Source organism: Callorhinus ursinus, unplaced genomic scaffold (genome assembly GCF_003265705.2).
Source record: "Callorhinus ursinus isolate GAN/ISIS: 27379988/994484 unplaced genomic scaffold, GSC_fseal_2.0 scaffold64, whole genome shotgun sequence".
NCBI classification, from domain to species: domain Eukaryota; kingdom Metazoa; phylum Chordata; class Mammalia; order Carnivora; family Otariidae; genus Callorhinus; species Callorhinus ursinus.
The window spans coordinates 2,282,986-2,308,243 of NW_027397126.1; the positions used below are offsets into that span (position 1 = coordinate 2,282,986).

General features: G+C 39.4%; 1 protein-coding gene across 5 annotated transcripts in view; it reads right to left on the minus strand.

The window, feature by feature from the left end:
• The window catches only part of FGF13 (fibroblast growth factor 13), a 465,646-nt gene that overhangs the window by 34,524 nt on the left and 405,864 nt on the right, over positions 1-25,258 (minus strand). For all 5 annotated transcript variants that reach the window (XM_073885645.1, XM_073885647.1, XM_073885648.1 and 2 more), the window contains one exon: positions 23,499-23,602. In XM_073885645.1, coding sequence (XP_073741746.1) covers positions 23,499-23,602 — 104 coding nt within the window. The remainder of the gene's footprint in view (positions 1-23,498; positions 23,603-25,258) is intronic.

Consider the following 25,258-nt stretch of genomic DNA (forward strand, 5'->3'; position numbering starts at 1 on the left):
GGCACGTGCTGCGTGGAGCGCTGGGTGTTATGCACAAACAATGAATCCTGGAACACGACATCCAAAACTAATGATGTAATGTATGGTGATTAACATAACAATAAAAAATTTAAAAAAATGTTAAAAAAAATAATGTGGATTGGGGTTCCCTCCCTCACTTCTGGCTCCATGCAGTCCTTACTATCTCTAGACTGCCCCTCTTGCTTCTCCCCCAAATACCTTTAGGATTTCTCCTGTATGCATAACAAATAACAGCATGATGTACATTTCAGCACTTCTTCAAAGAGGTTTCCAGGTGCTAGATACAAGCAGTAGAAGACCTTGTGTTTTTTCCTTTAGATCTAAATAGTCTGAATCTCAGTATTGCTCATGGGAACTGTTTCAAAGGCTGAAGTGTCAGAAAGGAAAGAAATGTGTGGGTGGGAAGTTGCTACATGCAAACCCGTCATATTCTTCTTTCATTTTCAGACCTGAATATGCATGGATGCAGAAATTATAGCTTATTCCAAAGTTTTTATTGTCAGCATCAACATAACACAAAATGTCAAGAAGATAAGATTGGTATATTTAAGTGACAATGTTCAACAGATTTGATCTTTAACTCAAATAGCTCTATCCGTTAATGAGCCCTTTCATTCCCTTTGAATATATTTTAAGAGAGGGCTTTGGGGCAAAGTACAGAGTAAAATCTCATTTATTCAAATTTCACTACTTTGAAACTTACAATAATTAAAAAGCAGCATAGGGGAGAAACTTACTTTTGTTTAACGATCCATTTACAGAGAGTACAAAATAACGATACTGAAGAAGAAACCTGAAAAATACTTGTAAATCAAATTAAAAACATGCATGCATAAGGATGTTCACCACAAGTTGTTTTATAATAAAAAAGGAAACAATCTAAACATTCATCAACAGAGAATTGGATAAGCAAATTCTGGTACATACATACAATAGAATATTATCTACTTTTTAAAAAATGTCAGTGTATATTTCTTGACATAGAAATATGTGTACAAGATGTACGTGAAGTGACAAAAGTTACAGAACAGCACATAGAGAATTACCACATTTATGTACAATCAAGTACATATATGCGTCTAGACACATAAAGAGGCATGTGGATGACAAACACAAAAATCTCAGGATGCTGACTTTGGGGTGATGTTTCACTTCTTTTCACTTTCATGTCAAATAAAAATAAGTAAAAAAGTATCCGTGAACAAACTTTTCTGGAGTCCTCAAATAACCTAAATTTACATGTAAATAACTGAGGCATTAATTATACATCTTTTCATTAAATCAGGTCATCTCAGGACCCTTACTAAATAAAAGAATTAGAGAGTTTAGTTAATCTAGGGAATAGGTATAATTGCATCTCTTTAAAAATACTTTGTAAGACTGACCCACTTTGTAATTCTTTTTTAGTAGTGAGTGGGCTGTATGTGTGTGAATTGGATGGCAAGCCTCAAAGTTGTTCTTTAGTTGTGCAGGCACACACAGTCACCACCACCACCATCGTCATTCCCAATATTTCCCATTATTAAGCTACATCATCATAAAGAATATTAAAAATATTAAAACTGATTACATAACTCTTAGTGGAAATAAACATAGACCTAAAATACAGTGTTTTCTAGCAACAAATCTAAACAAGTGAGGAAGGGCTCAACGGTTGGACTACAGAGAGGTTCAGTATAAATTAGGCTGAATGACAGCTCTGCTTCATATGGTGAAATACTCTTAGCAAGAAAAAACTTTGGTTGTTACATTTATACTTAGCAATTTTTAAAAATCAATCAGCATTTCCATATCATGGAGCCAGATAAAATTATGAACCTTAAAAAGACAGTCAACACTTATCGTTACATTTCCCTCCTGGAGCACCTGGATATTTATCCATCACATTGATTTGAGTTTGCCCATTACTCTTGGAAGTTGTTGAAATAAGTTGCATCAATTTGAAAGCCTGAACAAATTAACCAATTAGTTGAATATTTCAACACACATGTATTGAGCACACACTATAAGCCAGGCACTGTTATAGGCACTGGGGATAGAATACTGAACAAAATAAAGACCCTGCCCTCAAGGAGCTGACATTCTAGTCGAGTGAGTCAGTAAACATGTGCATATTCATTCATTCAACAGAAACAGTGAACATAAAATTCCCACCTGCAAGTAACTTATATTCTAGTACACAGATACGGCCTAAACAAATAAACAAAATACACAAATCAACATTTTAGTCAACAAATATACATTCAACGTATTTATCATGACTTGACCTATTCATACGTGCTACAGAAATAATGGATAATGGGAGACAGAGACTGAGGGGGGCTAAGTGCTATTTTAAGTTAATCAGGGAAGCCTCTTTGATAAAGTGGTATTTTAAGAGACCTGAAGGTACTGAGAGTGAGCAATGGGGCTATCTGGGGAAGAGGAGTCCATGCAGAGGGAACAGCCAATATGAAGTCTCTAAAGCAGGGGAGGGCTGGTCGTGATGGGATGAAGGAAGAGCATGAAAGCCAATGTGCCTCTGAGCATAGTGAGTGGTGAGTGAGAAGCTAGGTAGTGCTAGGAGGGTCCAGTCAGACAGCTGGGGGACCATATCACAGAGCAGTTATTATATGATCTGATTTATATTTGAAAAAAGAATGATTATACGGAGGACAGAGTGGGGAGGCATAGAACGTAAGAGAGAAGACTAAAAGGCTGTTGCATAATTCAGCTAGAAGAGGTGGACCTAAGAAGTAGAAATGAAGGGGATGAAAAGTGGTTTGGCTTCCAAGTGCACATACTTTGAAGGAAAAGCCAACATTTGCTGATGAATTAGGTGTGTCAACCTAAGCAACTAGAAGGCTGGGCCTGCCACTTACTGAGATGGAGAAAATTGTGGGAAGAGCACATCTGGGGAAGGGAAACGAAGACTTCTATTTGGGACAAGTTAACTGAAAGATGCTAATTAGGCATCCAACTGGGAGGTCAAGGAAATAACTGGAAATAGGATTCTGGATTTTAGATAAGAGGTTCCGGCTGGAGAGTTTGGAGAGCCACCCATATACCGACAGTACTTGAAGTCATGAGAGTGGAACATCAGGAGAGAGAATATAGATAAAGACCAGGTCCAAGATCTGAACCCTGGGACCTACCCAAGGCAGGACCTACCCGAGGTCTTTAGACCCAAGTCTAAAGGTGAGGAAGAGGAGAAAGAACTGGCAAGGAGACACCAGGATCAGCCCGTAAGGTTGGGAAGGGGGAACCAGGAGAGTGTGGTGTCCTGGAAGACAAGTGAAGAAAAGTGTTTTCAGGAGGAAGGAGCGGTGAAGGGCATCAAGCACCACTGTTAGGTCAAATAAGAGGAAGACTGAGCACTGGTGACTAGATTTGGAAATAGGGAGATATTTGGTGATTTTGTGAAGAGTAACTGGGTAGAATAATGGGGTTGGGGGTGGTAAAAGCCTGACTGGATTAGACTTAAGAGGGAATGTGAGGAGATGAGGTGAAGACAAGTCTACACTTCCTTGGGGAGGGGTTTTGCTCTAATAGGAAACTAACAAATGCAATGGAAGCTAGGGAGGGATACATAATAAAGGGAGATTTTTCTTATTGAAATGGGAAAAATAAGAGCATGGTTATGTGCTGATGGGGATTATACGTGAGAGAGGGCAATCTGATGACATAGGAGGTGGCGGGACAATTTTTGGAGTGATGATCTCGAGTAAGAGATATGGGGCTGAATCCAGGGCAAAATTGTAAGGGCTGGCCCTATGTGGGAGCAAGGAAAAGTGGTCCATAATAACAGGGGGGAAAAGCAGACTATGTGGGTACACATATAAGTGGGTAAATAGATATGGAGGTAGAAGTACAAGGCAATTTTTTTTCTTTCTATTTTCTCTGTGACACAAAAATCTTAGCCAGAGGAGGGGGATGAGACACTCAGGATTTCAGGAAAGAGAAGTTATGAAATAATCAACTAGGTTGGTATAAAAGTAATTCAACTAGAGAAATTCAAATAATACTAATACTAATAAGGAGAAGGAGGTAAAGGAAGAGGAGAGGAGCTAAGAGGAAGAGAAATAAGCACTCACTATGTACCAGGCACTAGTTTAGGGGCTTTAGGTATGACAACATATTAGAATCTCTCAATTCTAGGACATAGTTTTCCAAGATTATCCCCACATTATAGATGAGAAAACAAAAGTCAGCAACTGATCCGTGTAGTAGGCTTATTGGGCAGCACTTAACGGCCCACCAATGGTCACGCACGTAAAGCAAACTCTCTCTCTAATATAAACAAACAAACGAATGAATCTTTAAAAAAAACTGTCAAGGGGCAATGGACAGTGGTGCTAGAATGAATCAAATGCAAGAGAGGATCCCATTATGTCCCCTTCAGAGGAGGTGCAAGCAGGGAGAACTGAGCAGCGGTGTGTACCACCGCATTAGCACAGGGTAAGCTAATGGTGGAGAACAAACATTTGGGAGTTCTCATGGTTATGATTCTGAAGAGCACCCCAAACTCTGGCCACTCTCCTAAGTAATCGGTTCACAGTTCCCATCCATTTGCTACTTGCTACCTTCTGCTGCTATGAGCTTGTTAATTCTATGAATACTCTTTCATGCCCTTTTTTATTCCAATGAAGCAAGCTAGGCTCTGTAGGATGCGAAAGCCCAGCTCAAGCGTGAATAGCTCCTAACAGAAATGTTGGTTAGATATACATACTTTTTTTTTTTAAAAGTCCTCATCACCCAGCCCAAGAACTAGGATTTCCTGAATAAATGCCCAGGCAAAGGAGAAATGAAATCTAAATCTTCCTTAACTTTGAAGTATTTACGATTTGGCTATGAAAAGCTTGAGAAATCATAATGGTCATTCGCTATGTTTTTAACTCTGTGTTGTATACCACATGTAACCGTAATTCTGCAAAAGGAAAATTCTCGTGACTTTTATGTCTATTTTAGTATTTATTTTACTCCCTTTTTCCACGCTGCGGCAATTCTGATCATCTACGATGCATCTTAGTGACAATGTCGCATATTAAATCAACACCTACAGACAAATGGGAGTGGAAAATTGAGGTAAATTACACACTGTCCAAAGAGCCCCCTGTTTGGCTTTTTTATCTTTTATAAAGGTAACACAATAAAACTAATTTTAGAAACTCCGATAAAGGCATAAAATAAGAATTATATGATTCTCTCATGTGGTAATAACCATCTTGAGTATTTTGAGGTACGTGCCTCCTTTATAGGGAATGAGAGCCGAGAGATGGGGCCTGAGGCCTCCAAGAGGCGTCTCTGCATTTTGTAGTAATTCAGGCTCCTGTTAAATTACGGGGAAAATACATGCTAGTTGCTAAGGCATCATTACTCTTCATGAAAGCTTTTGCCATAGACGAGAAGCATTTGTTTTAAATGAATAGAAACATCTTCCATGTGTCGTCAAACGGTTTAGGGCAGATGAACTGGGGTGACTAAAGCTGAAAAACTCATCCTCCAGTGAACCTGCACCTTCCTGGTCCCGACGAGATCTACCAGCCCAGCAGCCTGAGGAAACAGGGTGAGCTGGAACTAGGTACCGGACAGGTTCATGGGGTCATTCTGGGTTCAAAGGCATGTTTAAACATGGATGGGATTAATGTGCATGGAAAACCCAACTACATGTCTAGTAATGGTTTATTTCCATGAATACACGTTTTCTTCCCCACCATATATCACCGGATTCAGAAAGCTTTAACTGGATCCTCAGTCTCCCGATCTGTAAAAAAGGTAGGCTACAAAGGGAAAATGGTCTATTTGAATTCCAGTGGACTCTCCTTGTGGAGACTGTCATGAATTCCTTGTAAGGAATTCACTAAACTATGAACTCCAACCCATAAGGCAGCCAATAAGGAATTTCAACGGTTGGGAATCTGATTAACATTTCAAACCAGCTCTTCCTTCAAATTTAGTTGATTCTTTCCCAGAGAGCTTTCCATACTTCACTGCCTGTTTTCATATTAAGTACTGCCTGTTATAGTCATGCGCTGCTGGAACACCTCTGCAAAACAGAATAGCAGGGGTGGTGGTGGACTACGGGATGCTCTCTTGGGGAATAAAGTAGTGTTACAAATAAATTATCCCTTGACATGGGTAACTTAAGCTGTTAAGATTCGGTCATGTCAATTGTTTTTTAGCAGCTTTCCTGCGATCTCCGCTCCTGTCTAATATAGGGCATATACCATTCACACCGAACTGAGGTCCACAACAGAGCTACAAAGAAGAAAGCTACCCATGACCGTGAGCTGTCACAACCCATGTGTGCACACTTACGAGGGGGCTTTATGTTTTCATGACAGAGAGGCGAGCCAGGGAAATTCTTAGCTCTGCAATGATCCCAGACTCATATAACCTGAACTCGTATGAGTATCGTGGTTTTTTTTTTTCACTGATATTCCTTAGTTCATTGAATTTAGGAGACCTTTCAGCCTATAATGAGCAAAGTACACTCACCGAAGTAAACCAGGGTAACAAAGCACCCACAAGAGATGTTTTTCTTTATAAACATGTTTCACAAAAAAAACCTCTAAAAAACTGATTGCTTTTCCTTAAGTGACACTTCCTAGCTAAAATTAAATTTTAGACTCTACAATTGCATGAGCTTCAAGAAACGTTTCCCAAACTTTTGTTACACAGAAGCCTGCCTTGGTCCAATGTCCATTCAACCACTGTGATGGGAGTGCAACATTTACTGAGCCACGAATATGTGCCAGACAATTCACCTAAGTAATCTCACTGAACCCCAGGAATATGTAATAGCCGATTTTTAAGATGAGGAGCCTGAAGGTCAGAAACGTAAGATAACCTGCTCAAGGCTACACGGCTGGCAAGCAATAGTACAGGATATATATTCTTATGATGCCCATATTGGGTCTCAGAGGCGGGTTCCCCTTTTCCCCGATTTTCTGCGACCTTATGAACAGGGAAAATAAGGCTGTTTGTGGTTACCACTGTAATTCTTTCCGCTACATCTCCATAAATATATTTGAGAGAAAATGTCCTGCATTGCCATGCCTAAGAACTATTTACACTGTCCTTAAAAGTTGTACCACTGAGGTGGGCTGTCTGCCTGAGACAGAAAAAACTCATCAGCACTGGAAAGCTACCGCAAGAACTCCTCAGGGTTATCGTACAAGTCAAATGTATTCAGAATCCCCATAGTTCCTGACAGAATCATATGCAACTCCATCTTCAAATATAGTTTCAAAGGAGGAACCTGGGAACATTGATCTCACTGTGTTTCTCTAAAATGAAATAACTTGTGCACAAATAGGAATTTTATGACAGATTCGATGTCCTCGAAAAGTTATCTTTTAGATAGCTGACATTTGGAGATCGAGGAGGGGAGACTATACTATGAAACAGCTTTTCCTGGCTCATTTATAAGAGAATAGGACAGAACTCCTTGGGTTTAATTTTTGGAAATCCCAAACATCAGCATTTTTGATTCTCAATGAAATTACATATAAAGGAGTAGATAAGCAAAACTACGTCAAATTGGGTACATTAGCCCGTCCTCTCCCTTCGGACCACCAATACTTGGATGTTTTATCTGCTAACAATTCTTCCAGAGAAATCTCTAACATGTTTTCTTGCCAGCAAAAGCAATACAAATTCTGGGGCATCATGACTTGATACATTCATAGAAGACAGAAGATTGCCATGAATATTTTGGAAGCTTGCTGATATTTTGTGGTAACACTAGTAAAACCTGTTAACATAGTATATAACGAGGGTAACCCTGGGGGTAAATTTGTTTTAATTTAATTTAAACGCGACCTATGAGTATATATTTGTTAAATCTTACACATTGAGTTATACCCAGAGATCCCTTCTGATTAACATCAACTTTTCTAATACTGTTTTACTGGGTTTGGAATGAAACTACAGAATGGATAATTACCATCTGAGGGAGTAAAGCCTTTAACTACCACAATTATCCACATTAATTCAAATTGTATGAAAAGAGAAATAACAAGTGTTTGGAAGACTGTGCTATGGGGGAAACTAAACAAACCAGCGCAAAGGAAAACCCGATATTAACAGAGGAAGGGAAATCATGTGTTTTCTCTCATCGAATGGGGTAATGACATCTGAGCTTTAAGTCTACTTCATTTGCTTCCTGGGTCATTACCAGTGGGGCACGGATACAGAGTAAGCAAATGAGCCCTCATAAGGGGATGCAATAACTAAATGTACTACTCCAAAAGCATATTTTTAAGTCCCAATGAGATATTTTTCAGTTTAGAAATATCTAGCTATGTACCTTACCATTTTCAAAAGCCGTATACCTCACTGTACATATAGCAAATTGCTGTATTTTGATGCTATTCACACATTCATTTATTATCTGAGTCACAGACTATGGAAATGTGACATTTTCCACAGTTCAGTGGGATGAAGAGCAGGACCATTAAGTGGAGGCAATTAGAAGACACAAACTGTCATCCTTTATTGGTCAAGCCCAATTATGTCCCCAGTGGAATCCTAATGTTACTTTCATAGAAGTAAACCAGATAATCCAAGGCAGAGAAAAAGAAAATAATGTTATCAGGAAAGATTCATTAGAAGCATGTCCACTATTTTGCTCATGAATAGAAAATAACTGTCCCCTTCCCCAGGTGGAACCCATCTATTTCAAAGATGATCCTCTGGCCCAGCAGTACTAAGGAGTACTCATTTAGGTCTGCCCTCTCCTCAACCCCATTACTGTGGATTTTATTAAAAATTTAATGATGGGGCGCCTGGGTGGCTCAGTCGTTAAGTGTCTGCCTTCAGCTCAGGTCATGGTCCCGGGGTCCTGGGATCGAGCCCCGCATCGGGCTCCCTGCTCGGCGGGAAGCCTGCTTCTCCCTCTCCCACTCCCCCTGCTTGTGTTTCCTCTCTCGCTGTGTCTCTCTGTGAAATAAATAAAATCTTTAAAAAAAAAATTTAATGATGGATGCAAAGCTGAGGTATTTATTTATTACCTGCAAAAGAGATTCTACGGACCACGGGGATCAAATTTAATACCCTCATTTAATATTTGACGTAACTGAGATCCTGACAAAGGAAAGGGGCTTGCCCAAATCCATGCATTCATTTGAGCACGGCTTCGAAGCTGCCTTCCTAGATTTCTGGTTCAGCGCGCCCCTATTGTGACACCCAGTGTAGCCACGGTATTACTACCCGTCAACCACTGTTTCTTATGTATATATATTAAAAAAAAAACACATGATTAATCAAATAGCATTTTGTTCACCACTATTTTGGAACGGTGACAGAGACCTGATATACACATACGCCTCCAAGGGGAAGAGGGAGAGACACGGGCACTTGCGCACGCATGGAAACACACATGTAAACTGGATCTCTAGATGTTCTTTACTAAACTGCACCATTCTTGATTCATTCCTCTCTTATTATGTAAAAGAGAGAAATCATTTATTTACTCTCCATCTTTGGCCTCTTCCACAGTGAACCTTTCGTCTATCTAGCTACTAAATATTAATTGTAGAGGGTCTACTGGGTCTTCGGTAATTCATTTGGTATTGTAGGAAACATAGAAGAAGGAGAGGGCACTATTCTTAGCCACAAACAGCTTAAAATATCATTGGGGGACGCCAGATTTGCACACAAGAAACATCTGGGCAATACAAGAGGTACGTGAAAATATTACAGTTGTACTCTGCGCACACAAAGTGAGGGGTCTGGGACGCTTGTATGGGCTTTTATAAGGCTTTATCATTACCAGGAAACAGTCTGATGTTATCAGATACTTCTTAAATCTCTCTATTTACAATTAACTCAATGAAGCCCAAACAGAGTATGGCCTTAAAGGACGTGTAATCTAGCTTCTATTGAGGGGCTTGTGCTAAATAAAAATGTGGAGGCAGTGAGTCGTTCCAGGGGCAATTCAGGAGACAGGAAAATGACTGCAGACGAAACAAACAAATAAAGCAACACCACACAAAAAAATCGTCCCATTTGAAATCTGAATGTCACACCTGAAGGGAAAAATGAACTACTAGGTATTCTTATAAAAGAAAATTTCAACTAAAAGCAGGAATTGAAACTCAGTTGGTCAGAAAGCTTCTTTTAGTACCCACAAGGAAATACAACAGAACTGTCTAGAAGAACAATTTTCCCTTGAATAATGTGGGATGACCACTTATGGTACATAATTGCCTTGGGACCGACTGTTGACATCACAGCAAGAAAAACTCTGGAAACTCTACAAATCTGCGACAAGATCATATCAGAGGCAGGGGTTCTAGAATTCTGTGGAAGACCGAGACCCATGAAACAGCTAAAGCAAAGTTCTGTATCTTGCAGGAAAGCCACTTAATATTTCCTGGGCAGCAATGCCTAACATATAAAGATTACATACATACCGACAACTTCTAGAAGGACAAAGAACCCTATCTGTAACTTGGGCCATAGTGATTAAAAAAAAAAATTAGACAGGACGATGAATTTCAGGCTACTGTTTCTTCGTTTATTTGTTGTTACAAAATATACCTATTTGACTTTGTATTTAATTCAGCAGTACAAAATAGTAATCCAAATTTAACAGCTTTTCTTGACCACTTCTCAATTACACATACTGTGATGCAAGGCAGCAGGGCTCCAAATGAATACATCACAATACTTAATATTATTATTTTAATATTATGATTACACTGGGCTGTCTCAGTAAAATTCTTAGAGTCCTAGAGACAGGGAAAACTTAGAATGGAAATTCTTTTTATAGCACACTTGATCTGGCAAGACACAAACTAAACCCTCTCAAATGGGATCTTCCTATAGAGAGAGAATATATTTATATCACGGGTCCCCCATGAACTTTGGGCCCATCATGGATTCTGGTATAGCAGCTCTGCATGTGGCTTCCTGAGGGATCAATTTCCTCAATATATTGAAGAAAACACTGGTTCGTACTGAAATGGTAATAGGTTGGGTGGCAACAGTAAGAGCAAAGAGAGGTTTAATAAAATCAAATAAAAAGGGCAACTTTTTTCTATTACTGTAATACTTAAACTCCGCATGAAAAAGAATATTGTTTTTTTAATGTCTTGCTGCTAACTTTTAAGAACAAAGTTTAATCTTAACCTCTAAGAGAAAATATATCACTTACATAAAAGGATTACTAGTTGGGTTTGATTTTTCCCTCATGTTCCAACAAATGTTTAAAAATGTAGTGTAGCCACTGGGTTGGGTGAATCCATATGCTAATTTATAACCCATGAAACAGTCATTGATTCATTAAGAAATTAAATGTTGGTAACATTTAGAAAAAGGAAGTGTTATTGTGCTTATAAAAGTGCAATGGGAACATGATGAACAATTTGTGAAGTAATTAACTAACGTGCCAGAAATGAGCAACTTGCTGAAGATATTTGCCAGGTTTTTTCACAGTGGGCCCTGTTTTCATTTCCCCTGACTCTTACACACCATGTGAGGTTTGAGATCTCTCAGGTTGAGGAGTGAGGAGCCATATAAAAAGTAGGTTCTGACTACTAATAAATGCTATTGATTCAGTATTGATTCAGAGGAGTGATTCCAACAAATTGTGTAAATGACACCTATACTTAGGGATTAGTTAGTTATACATAGAAAAAGGCTAGATTATACATTTGTAAAGCCTCTCAAAGGTTGACTGAGGTCACCATTCAGGGATGTGTAACCATAATGTGTAATAATAATAAAAAATAAAAAAAAACCCACCGAATTAAGCCTTGGTGGTTAAAGCAAAGTAAAAATCCAAACCAACTAACTGTCCATCTTCTTTCAGCATGCTTTTTTTTTTTTTTATATCAGTTGTAGCCAGTACAAGAACCTACCATAGCATCAATCAAATCTCATTACGGTTCCAATTTTTAAACTAAGGCAGTTCACAGTTATTCTGACAAAAATGGCAAGTCCTCCCCCCTCCCAAGTGGGAGACTGACCACATAAAAAGACTATTGTACACACGCTTCTATATTTATCATAAAAAACCCTCTGTCAAATATGCTGACAGAAAATGCTAAATGAAACAATAGGAAAACCTGACCTTTAAGGAGGTAATCAAACGGTTTAAAACCTGTTTGCAAAGCTCCTTGTTCGAGTATTAGCACAAATTAGGGGAAAAGGGCAATGATGGTGAACTTATTTGAAACTATGTGCCATCCCATAATCTATGCTGATTCACTGAATTTCTGCAATCTTGTGGCGTATCTTTAGCGCTAAGGTGGAGGAAGGCGTTCTGACGTGCCTGGGCCACTTGCTCCCATGCTGTTGAACCCTGAGGGTAGAACCTAGCACTTGGAGGCTAGTCAGAAACTCAGAGTACCAATAACCTTGGGGAAGAAACTGCATGTCATTTTCATTTTAGCTCCCTAACACTGCCAAGATGGAGGTGTCCTGACCGCAAAAAAAAAAAAAAAAAAAAAAAAAAAGTGTGAATCAAATCTAATCCAGAATTGTTTCAAACACATGTGGAATCCTTGCATTTCTTTACTATGATTATTCCTCACCTGTTCACTTGCTTTTTTTGTTTTTTTGATGGTACACAACACAAAAAACAACACTACCGCCCAGCGGCTTATAAAACGGTCTCTGTGTGTCCACGTCCAGGCGCAAGCCCCCGGAGGCGGAGCCCTTAACTCTCCGAAAGCAAGAACCATGGGTGGGGTTCGTGCAAATTGATGAACATCACTAGAATGTGTTAGAGATATTGAAAAACAAACAAAACAAAAAAACCTCCCTTGATGTCAAAACTCTGCTAGTCTAAGGTTTCAGAGGTTCGAGACAGATGGTATTAGTGAGGTGTGGTGAATGAAATGATCAACTATGGCAAAGGAGCCTCACCTCAAAATTTGGAGGAGTCAGACCAAAAGAGATTCCACACCATGTACAATAAAATGCTGCTCTGCGTGCCCTCCGTGTGAACAGAAATCAGAGCAAGGTCCAGAGCAAAGAAATGTACTGAGCAAAACCACCCATCATAGTTCTGTTGAGCTCTACTCTCAAGGTTAATTATTGGTTTAAACAAAGTCTTGTGCCTAGATCAGAGACACTAGCAGTTCAAGTGTTTCCTGAGCCTTTTACATGAAGTTTAAGAATTGTTAGATTCAAATTCCTTTGTGGCATACAAATGCTTTAATTTATTGACAGTCCTACTGGGAGCGGAACTTTTTGTTTGAGCAAATTATTCTATTTGGGAATAGAGGAGTACGAAGAAACGCAATGAGTTGGCTGGGTGGCTTCCCTTGTTGGGAGGGATATTAGGAACGCAAATGTAATAAACAGCTTTCATAAATGTGCTTTTTAAATCCACCTAATGTGTCTCTAGCACTAACCACCCATGTAACCACCCATCTAATCTGAGAGAAGTAACATGAGTAACAGGGATCTCAGAGCAAAAGGAAATGGTAGAGTCAAAACCTTACCCCATTTTTTCAGCAATCATGAAAGTCACTGGTAGGAAATGATCATTCCATTCTGGAGAAATAAGTGCTTTGTATTCCTCAAAATAGCAGGTGTTAATATAGGTTGCATATTATAGCTCCAAGAAGTTGTATTTGGGTCTACAGGTCAGCATCGTTTCTCTTTGCTGTGCCTACTACTGCAGGATGAAATTGTAGAAAACTGGAGGGAAAGATTTCCCAGTGGCATTGTCCAAACATGGGAGGTGGACTTTGACATATCTCGAGGCTTTGGTTGGTTGACTCCACTGTAACCCACTTGCGTTATGCAAGTGGAGTCACATGTTTACAAGACTTTTAAAGCACTTCAACTTACATCATTTCTTGATATAATTGGAAAACCATTCTTCCACTGTATTCAATTTTACCATCCCATGACATTATAAACATGGCCTTACTGTGATCTGATGAAGATTGTGGTGCCAAATATCCAATATATATTATTTAATACAACTGGTAAATTTCCATAAAGAGGCACCCTCAGCCCACCCCCATCCCCAAGGACATTCAAATTGTTTCCCTATATGGCATTTTCTTACAGTGAGTTCAGAACTAAAAATAGCATTGCCAGGCTGCAGAAGTTGGGGAGGAATGGTTTATGCCAATCCTTACTGTGGTAGATCAACTATTAACAATCAGGGCTCTGAACATAGGACAAATGACTGTAAACTCCAGCCATCGTATGGAGCAATGTGATCACTGTTTGTGGCCAGATTATAGCCTAGTACCTTGGGATGTTCCCTGGATAGCTTGTAATTGATTGGTTGACAAAGCTCCTAGACCATCTCATGCCGCTGGTTCTCTGGGAGTTGTGACGTGTGACTGGGCTTTCTGAGACCAGAGGTGTGTGTGTGGTGGGGGGAAGGGAGCTTTCAGATCTCTGCCTTTAACACTGTGATACAGTAAAGTTCTCAGCTCCCAGGTCTTCTGGAGGCTCGACCTCAATCTTCTTCAGTGCAAACAGCCTGCACAGAGGCTCTTTTGTGAGCACTTACTTGTATTACAGGGAATCGTTACGACGTGGACAGGAACCAGGGAACACTTTACACAACATTTTTGAGAATTCTTTAATGAGACAAACAACCAAAACACTTTTGTTGTTGTAGCCTTGCTCATTTTGTGGCCAGATTAGAGCAATGGATTTGTTATGCACAGGCTTTTTTGTTACAGTGTTTGTTATATGTATTGGAGTTTTACCAGTTGGAATCTCTTTTCTAAAAGTGATCACTGTCACTTTCTGGTGTCTCATCATCAATTATGAAAGTATTATGGGATGATTCATACCCTCCCCCTGTTAAGCTTTTTTCATCCTCTGTATTATTGCTGTCTAAGTTGTTAATGCCTTGGGGTTGTTATTGACATCTGACATTTCCAAATATCTATGCTAATTTTCTTCTTGGGTAAAAATGGACATCCCCTCTAATTCTGGCTATACCTGCTCTACGCTGAGCCAGAATTCCTATCCACATCTGGGGCCCTTATGGATGGATGGGGGTGTTCTATATTATGGCTACTGGCTATGAGCAAAATCTATCCAAGAAATCAACTGAGGCTTTCCCCGCAGTTCCACACCAGACTGTCAAAAGCAGTTAGCATCAGAGTATCTGATGAATAACTTAATCAGAATTTTAGCACAGACGTGTTATCTATTCACACATTCAGCCTGGGTAAAACATATTAAATGTATTAGTCAGGGGCTTGCCAGTTATTAACCTTGGTTACAGCTATTATAATGATCAGACAAATGCTTTCATTTAAACTTTCCCTGTTCGGAAGCCACAATTCCCTTTAAGTGGGGTAACCACTGAAACCAGTGCTGCCGCCTTTAATTTTTTTGTGTATCAGCAATTCACTTTTTTTTTTTTTTTTAAGTAGGCTCTACGCCCAGCAGCACGGAGCCCAAAACAGGGCTTGAACTCACGACCCTGAGATCAAGACCTGAGCTGAGATCAAGAGTCGGATGTTTAAGCGACTGAGCCACCCCGGGGCCCCCGAGTAATCCACTTTCTTAGGTAATCTGGAAATGTTAACACTCGAGAGGATCCATGAAAGGTTATAATTGGGCCCTTTCACTTATTTTACATATTCAAAAGGCCTGACACAAATAGTATGATTTGTTTTTATTTTTTATACACACCTGTATTAGTTTAACAAAAGGAAATTTTTGCTAGACATTGTTGTATGACTAAGGGGGGGTGGAGAAAGATCAGTTACTACTTAATGAGTATAGGATTGGTAGGTAAACTGTTTTAAAACACAAATGTCATGGAAAGGATGATAAGAAAAAAGGCCTTCATGGGCTGTTTGCTTTTGCCACACTGTGGATTAAAACTGTACAAATAAGAAGGGAGGGACTAAAAAGCACTGCCTGCACCAAGACATGAGACTCACTTGATAATGACACGAAATGTCGCTAAAAGGTCTCACTTGTTCGGTTCTATAAAGCTAGTAAGCATTACCGAATATGGTGCTAGAGCAATCTCTAAAGGTATTATATGTTCAGCGTAGGATATATATTTAAAACAGATTTATTTTGGGAATTCCAAAATAACGAGTCCCATAATAGCAACAGAGTAATGAACATAAGACTGGTTTCTTCCATTTGCCTTTGTGTATGTGTTGTGTGTGTGCGTAAGTACGTGTGCATGCCTGCGCACGCATGAGTTACCCCCCTACATCTGGCTTTACTTGCTAAAATTCTTCTTCCTTGTTCTTGCCAATTACTTTATTCCTTAGGTCCAAGAGGCTGGCTTTTTTCTTACAAATACGAATTTAGCTTCTGAGTTAAAGCCGTGAGACATTCTTTTAAATATGTGCCCCATGACCTCTCATTTGGATTATTTTTTTCAACTTGGCCTCAAAAACTGAATATGGAGCCAATCTTGCTCTATTTAGCTACAACTACGATTGTCTCCTTGATTACTGAGAAAGTACCATCCTCAGTCGTTCTTCCACCTAAGAAACTATACCTTCACTCTGAATAATTTACCAGTGGGGGCTATGTTTTTACGGAGACCATAAAGAGAAGGCACTTGACTGTGAAGGTACCAACAACCAGATTTATCTTATTTCATATGCAAATACTGCCAAGCTAGATTTTCTTTCACATTTGAATGAAACTTCCATGAAATGCAAAGAGAATTAAACATGAGAAATAATCTGTGACTGGGGAAATGTATTTTGGGTTCAAAAATTATGCTGATTCACTGGTATTCTGAAGGAATATCAAAGATGAACACAGCTATATACGGTCTATTTTTCAATACAGTAAACATAATGACCTCTACCTCAACAGCACCAACACAATAACTGAAAGCCTCTTTAAAACGTAACATTTAACTCCTTGAGCTAGCAGAGCCACTCACTGACTGACAAAATGTGCTTGTTTTCTCTGCTTTTAAGATAATTTCATTTTCTCCATATTCCGTTTTTAGTGATATCACTCGGAACTATACGTGTATGTTACCCTTACAATCCCCTTAGTCTGAAATGAAAATGCCCATCAAAAATGTTTAATTCCATGGCCACTGAAAACAAAAAAGCCTGTTAGATGTGGGCACCAAAACTGGGAACCTAAGTTTTCATAGTCAATCCCTTTTCTAATTTTATATTAAACAAATCAAATTCAACACTTTGTGAATTAACTGAAGTATACAAAGAAGCTAAGGTTTTAATTAGATGATAAAATCTGTGTCTACTAGTTTTGTAGGGGTGTTATATATGACGGCTACTGGCTCTATGCAAAATCCATCCAAGAAATCAATTTTGATTTGATAATGATCATGTTCTCCTATATTGGATATTAACAGCGTTTGTGTTTATTTTAAATCTATTTCCTTTTATAATTGGGTCAACCCACTTCCCTGAACAGTTATAATGTTTAAACCAGTGCCCTCCATCTAATTCTAATTAAATTTATAAGCCTCTATGACAATAACCCTAGAAGTTAAATTATATGAACTTGCTGATATACAGATTGAACAGAACGTGAACATTTTACACGTTACGAACGTTTGCTAGGAGGACATTCGTCACACTGAATTGATCGAGGGGTTCATCTAAACTTTAGCATCCTTCCTATATTAGAATACGGGCTAGAGCTGTGAAGTCGTATCACTGAAAATTAGATCTTAAATCGTCACTTGCTGAAATCAGGGAAAGAAAACAAATCTGCACAAGAGTACGCTCGCAGTTGACAGCTAAAATGTACTGAGCACCTGAGGCCTTTTATCATAAACCAACGTCCCACCCATAGTCTGAAGTTAAAACATTTATCAGAACTGATTTTAATTCACCCAAACGATATAAACTAACCTTCCATTAAATAATGGTATTTAAGGCCGGTGACTAGAATGCTAAACCCAGGAAATCCTTTGCTGCTGGATCCTACTTTTCATGATGCTTCCTCGCTTTGTGAAAAACATGTTCATTCTCTACCTCAGTTTAACTATTGGTAAACATATGGCATACCTAAGAATCAATGGTCATTTTCTCAAGTTTTTGATGATTATCTTATTTTTCTAATGAGGTTTGGGATTCCTAAAAATATAATGTTAAAAACTGGACTTTTAGGAGCACAATATTTACTCAAACCATTTCCCAATGGATTGTTTACTAGTTGCAAAAGAAAAAAAAAAAGAACTATACAGTGGAGAATCAGACAACATCGTGATTGGATCATCAAAATTAGCATCAGTGATGCGGAGAAGAAACTTGGTAAATTTAAGGTATGTGGAAATAATCCCGTAGAGAAGTCAGAATCTGTCCCCACGGTTCAGATTCCAAGTCTGACTGGGCCCCTGGGATCAGTGACACACGCTGCCTCATTCCCATGGCATCAAGCTGACTCTCAGAGAGACCTGCTTTCTGATCTTGCATCTAATTTGCTATAGTCGTCCCAGGACCATAAAACAAGGCAGTAAAATCACTTCTGTAAGTCCTCTCTAGAAATACAGGAATGGAAAAGGTTTACTTGTCAAAGGATTTCTACTTGTCTCCATGTTAGTGCCCCCAGCCCCGAAAAACAACTCAAGCAACACTGTGTGCTCTGGAAATGGAAAAGTAGTGTTGGTGAGAAGTTAAGTAATTAGTCAGGTAAAAAGGCTGCTACTGAGTTCTGGAACATTCCAAAATCAAAACAAAATCCTTTTAGTTTAGCTTTGAGTTTATTATCCTGTTTCTAGCATCTGGTATTACTCCTCTATTAAAACAGATACTAGGATGTTATTAATATTTTCACATTTAAGACCCTTGATTTTCTGTAGTTAATGTTTATTTATTTCAACCGGTTCTGAAATATGTATTATAAACAGCTTTATGCTATTAAATGTTTATACTATGAAGTTTTGAGGAACTCTCAAAAGCTTGTGTATAACTCATTAGTGGTAAAGGAAAACCAAAGGTATGAAAAAGTTCTCTACGCACCATGAATAATAATTTCCTTACAGTTCCAGAAAGCCTTATTTCTATCATCGACAAAAGTAAATATGTTATGAAATAATGGCTAATTATGATTCTCTGTGCCACAGATGGTTTCTCACTGCCACTTGAGCCTACATCAAGTCTGTCCCCCGTGGCAACAAGAAAAAAAGGAGGGGGGAGGATGCAGGGTAGGAATTCTGAGATTAATCATGGAAAATAAATTACTATCTCTGTAGCAATAACAACACAGAGGTATTGTTCCTTTATGCAGTGGACAAAAGGGGCGAAGAAATGGTAAAAAACGTAAAACTGAATTTCAAAGAAATGCAGGGATGTATAAGCAGAAGTGCAAAAGTATACAAAGAAATACAAGGAAATAAAATAAGAGAGCTGTTCCAAGGATCAGCATTTTCCTTCATCTCAAGAAATAGTCCTTTAGAAATGTAAAGTCAAATTGTTTGCAACAGCAGAAAAAGAAGATCAGCATCAGAAATTTCAGATAAAGGACAAAGTGCATATATGAATTCATGGTTTCTGACTTCATTGTTGGGGGGAGCGGGGGTGGTTCTCAGGGCTATTCAGCAATCATTTTTCTTGGCCTGAGATCAGTGGTTTTCAACCCAGGCTACCCATTAGCATCAGCTGGGGAGTTTTAGAAAATATTCATGCACAGACCCCCCCCCACCTCCCTTTAGATATTTTGATATAATTCATTTGAGCGTAGCACAGAGACTGGAATTTTTTTAAAGGTCCCCGGGTGATTCTAATAGGTAGCTAAGCTTGAGAACCGCTGTCTGACTAGGAGTCAGCCAACTTCTTTTGGGAAAGGGTAAAAAAGCAGTCAGAGACCGTAAGTAAATGAATGGGTGTGTGTAAACTTTATTTACAAAAACAGGTTATAGGCTGGATTGGGTCCATGTGCTGTGGTTTACACAGCCCTGGTCATTAGACTGTTTCCACGCCTCTTTCCCAAAACAGCTGTTTCAAATCTTCACTCGTGCCACCCCTAGGCCTCTGATTTTCAGCAGGTGACCTCTCATGCTACTTCACTGGGAACACGCAGGTTGTTGGGCTGGAAATCCCCCCACTTTCTTCTCCATCACCTGCAGGCTTCGTGCACCTATGTCCGCATCTGTCTTCATCTCTGTGGCTCCTATGGTAGGATCAGCCGCCCTCTTACCCAGGCGAATCTAACCCTTGCACTTACACTCCATTCCACCAGTCTCCTCAACTTCTTCAGGACCCCACTCCCTACAGGATCCCATTTCCTATGTCTTTAATTCCTTCCTCTCTATTGGCCCTTTCCCTTCACCTAACAAGTAGATTCAAGTGTCTTAACGAAAGAACCCCGAAAGCATTCCTCCCTCAATCCTGCATCTTCCTCTCAATACTCATGTCTCTCCTGTTGGAAATGCTGTACCTAAATGGCCTCTCCTTCTCCCTTCCCATTCACTCCTCAAGTCACCCACTACCGTCTGGTTTCTGTCTCCATGACTCCACCGAAAGTGCTCTTGTCAAGATCACTGAAGACCTGCCTATGATATATTCCTAGTTCTTGTGGTTTTACTTATTTTCTCCGAAGCATTTGACATTGCTGACTCTTCTGCAAACTCTCTCCCCTCTGAGCTTTTGTAATACCGTGATATCTGCCACAATTAGTTCTTTTCTGCTGCTGGCCACTTACACGATGGTATTCGCTACTATTATTTGACAAACTCTCTTTTCTTCTTGTGCCACATATTCTCTCAACTATCCTCATGGCATCAGCCACCACCTACATGCAGTAACTCCTACATTTTATCTCTAGCTCACATCTTTCTCCAACTCCACGTTCATATTTTCAAGTATCTATAGCAAGCTCTCCTCGGGTATCTTCTTTCCCAGGTCTGCTTTTTCCTTTATTCTCCATCTTGGTTAATAGCTTCACCATCAAACCAATTGCCAAAGCTAAGATTCTCCCTCTCCCCCAGGGACCCTCATAATGCGCCATTGTGGAAATTTTAAAAAGTGTCTCTACCTGAAGCTACTTCACGTCCATCTATGCAGTGAATGGCAAGCATACATGTTTGACCACCCATGGGGGTCCTGCTTTCCCTCCAAATCCAGCCGGCCACCAAATCCCGATGATTCTACCTCTAAAACAGCTCACGAATACATGTCCTTTTAGCCAGTGCCACTGCCGACGCTTTAAGGCAGACCTTAGTCATTCCTCACCAAGATTATTGTCAATAACTTTCTAAAGATTTTTTTTTTACTTGCCTGCATCAGTAGCCCCCACTTCCTTATTTTTGCTTCCTCCTTAGGTCATTGTCCAAACCCATTTTCTCTTTGCTAAGTGGCACTTAACAAAACTGCATACAATGTTTCAGCAGTAGAAGGGCCATGGTTTCATGTGAGGGAAGAGTGGGCCTCTCCTTTGATGAGGCATAATATTTCCTGTAGCTTTTTGGTCGCAACAACACAAGATGTCAAAGTCACGAAGACGGATTCTATCCTAATAGAGTCTGGGCATCATACTTTAAATGATAATGAAATGGGTGATCAACATGGTGAAGGGACTCCAAACCACGACCCAGGAGGAGTAATAAGAAGGGGAAAATGTATCCTGGAGAAGATTCAGATTCTCTCCTGGAGCACTCTAACTGGATATTTTTCCCTGTATGAACTCCAGAGTTATCAATCAGACATCTTTCCTCCTTAATGAAAACAGTTTCTTTTCCTTAATAGGAAATCCTTACTTAAGGTTCCTTTTCCTTAATGGGAAATGCGTACAAAGTGTCCCACATTTCGCTATCAGCTTGCCCATCATGGAAAGGAAACCCATCAATCTACAATGCTGATTCCTCCTGGGAAGTCTTCCTAAGAAATGAGCTCATGTTGGCATTTACCTGTTCGCTAAAAGACTGGTCAATTTGAATGGTAGGCCATGAATTTTTGACATCAGTTCCTTAAATGGAATACCAAATGCCTTAATTTTCTTGAGTGGGGGCACCTGACATATTACCTAACTTACATGACTTTTTCCTTCCTCTAACTTAAATGTTATTTCCAAAATTAAAATTATTGTTGCAAGATTTAAAAAAATTCAACCTTCTGGATTCCTGACCAGTAATTATTTCCTAATAATTAGTTTCTATGCCATCTGGTATTTACCTTCCCAAATGTACGCTTTGTGTATTCCATTTCTTTCCCATGCCTGCACAGTAGTTTCAGAAAACAAGTATTTATTTCATTAAACACCTACCTTCGTATCTGGCCCTGCTGAGGTAGTCTGTGGATCTAAATGAGGTTGATTAAAATCCTGTATTATTACATTCTCTAACCTTAACCCAAATCTGAAAAACAAATCCCCTTTCCTATCCTTTATAATAATGGCAATGTATTAACAAGTGACAGATACCACGAATATAGCAGTAAATACAAATTTTTCATTTGTAAAAATAATAAAGCCCCCACATTTATTCAGCAAGACCATTGCCATGGCCTGATAGGAAGCAGAGAGTGACCAAGGTTGGAGGATTATGCTGGTGATCAATCTTCTATGGTAACATGAAACAGGCTACGCGGTTTGCCAAATGAACGGGCCCTTTGTGGTCTTAGTCTTCTCTCACCTCTTTCCCAGCCTGGCCTCTGAAAACCGGGGCTATGACACGGTTTCCACCACATCTGCCAACAGTCTTTCTACACTCCTGGCTTTGCAATAAATTCAGGGAACAGGCGAGAGCACAAGTATTTACAGGTTCACCACTCTGGTAGTTTGAGGAATAGATTTCTCCAGCCATGGTAACAGCCTCCTTGAAGGCTGTCTGGTGGGAAGTTTGACAAGCAGTTCTCTCCACTTTAAACATCCTAGCCTCTTCTGAAAATATGTGAAATTCGAAATGAAGATTACGGAGTATTTATAGATTAAGTGGTCTCCTGTAAGAATGAAATCCTCACCCTGATAACTGTACCGCTTCTGCCTGTATTTAAATGTTAAACATTTTTCAAAAGCTTAATTTGGCCTCATGTTCCTAACTGAATTGTTGTCTACACTGTTTACATATTTCTTGGGAAAAGCAGGAATTTGCACATATGGAGAGGTTGAAATATGCCTGATGGAAAAAGGGTAGAGGCAGCAAATGTGACCTAACTGAACTGAAGATAACAAATAGAGACACTTCCAGAACTGTCTTTCATGTCCTAGAGTTAATTTGAGGAAGAGGTCTCCTTAATTTCTTTAGGAGGAAACACGGATAAATGTATGCTGAGCTGAGTTATAGAAATGGCTTCGCTTCCCACAGCTGCCAAGCAAGACAGAGCATTATATGATATGCTACATAAAATAATAACCCAAGTGTCATCATATGCAAAAAAGTTTAGTGGATCTTTGATTTTATACCAAAAATGCTAGCTTCAAATGATTAACTAGCAGTAGATATAACTTTCCCTGGAAGTTAATTTGTCCTTTCAAATGAGATATTTCCATCAAGAACATTCTTCCTCATCACAGAAATCTGCAATGATAACACATATGCAACATATTTTATTTCACATCAGATGAAACGTAGAGTAGTCAAAGCATGAGCGCCATGAAAGGCTTACCGAGGTGTACAGGTATCCCTCGCTGTTCATTGCCAAATACAGCTTGGTTTGAACTCCTTGGATAGCTACCACTCGAAGACCCACAGGGATGAGGTTAAACAGAGCTGAAATCAAAAAGAATGTGAAAGCAATGTTATCATTCTGAATTCCATAGCTTTTTAATGTTCCCAGCAGGTGTGGCCCTCCAAAAGTAATGTGTGCTTGGTAAAACGATGTCTATATATTTACACATAGACAGACAGATAGGGCCTCGTCTACCTTTTAGTGTACTTGGTGTCTGGCTGCAGTCACGTAAGTGGGGCTATGCCATGGTCACATATTGTCAGACACCTTGGGGAAATGGAAGACAAGCCCATGGTTTGTATACTGTCAGAAGTAGGGAATCCTGATGCTTTTGGAGAGCTACAGTTTCAGGAATTGGTCTATATATTAAATAGCTTTATCCTCAACGAACTATTTTAAACTGCTCCCCTAGATGACTGCTAAAATTCACAGACATGGTTATGATCTACCAGTTGGGGAGAGATTCCTAGAATCTTAGAAAAGATACTAGTCTAACTCCCTCATCTAAATTATCTGTATTATTTCCAATGCAACAACCCAAAAATAAATCCAGGCCTTGGGGAAAAAAAAAAGTCATTTTGTAGTCTTATGTTCCCAGAGTAGTATTTCAGTATTTCTTAAAGAACCAACATTTTCCAAGATAGTGATGGGAGTGGGGGCAGTGCCTAGCTTTTAGTGTCTAGTAGCAAAGGTGATAGGAATACAAATGAAGAACTTAAGAGGTTTGTTTGTTTATTTAGCAAAATAGTTGTAAGTAGGCAGCCAGCTGGTACCAAAGAGGCCTTCATTTCTCCATTTGAAGGTTTGAGTGCGTGAAACTTACACCCAGCCTCTCCTCACAATCACACACCACTCACTGGAGAAAACCAGTGGGCGTCCTCCCCCTACCAGCTGTCTACTCCCTCCTACACTGTGAATAAAAATAAAACAGTACATTTTTAAAACGTAGTGCTTGCCACACACATCTTTTGAAGCTAGCCTGTGCACCTTTCAAGAGTCATAGACCAATGTTGATGATTTTTGCCTTGGTGTGTAAGTTTACTGACGATGATATATCGGTCTGCTATCATTTCTGTGAACAAGAATATGAAGAGAGTCACCATATGGTTAAGAATGGCTTTTCTGAGATCTCTTACCTTGATGCATATATATACTGCTGCAGTAGGTGGGGTAATATGGATGAGAAATATTAATGAAGAGCTAAATATTCCTTGGGGAGCCTACAGTGTATATTTCCCTTATAATCAGGGTGTTACCAGAGAGGAGCTAGGACATATTGTACAGTTCAAAATACAAGTGTTCCTACCACATGCCACTGATGGCAACCTCATTCAATGCTCATCATATTAAAAGCTGTGCCCTTCTGTTATGTGAGGTAAAGGAAAGTAATTGCACATATTGCAAGCCAGGATCTCATGCTATATTTGACAATGCAATGCATAGGAAAGGAGTCTCTTCGCTTGTGTCATGTATATATCTCTTTCTGTTGATGATGCCTTGCTCACAGAGGTGCTCAACACACATTTGTGGATTGACAGAAATCTGTATGGTGAAAACATGATACTATCATATTTTTGGAATGCGATAGATCACAATCCCGTTATATAAAAGTTCTTGTTTAAAAAAATCTGAGATCTAGAAAATCAAACAAAAACTTCCATATGGGTTTGGCATAAAAGCCATACCACTGTGTACCA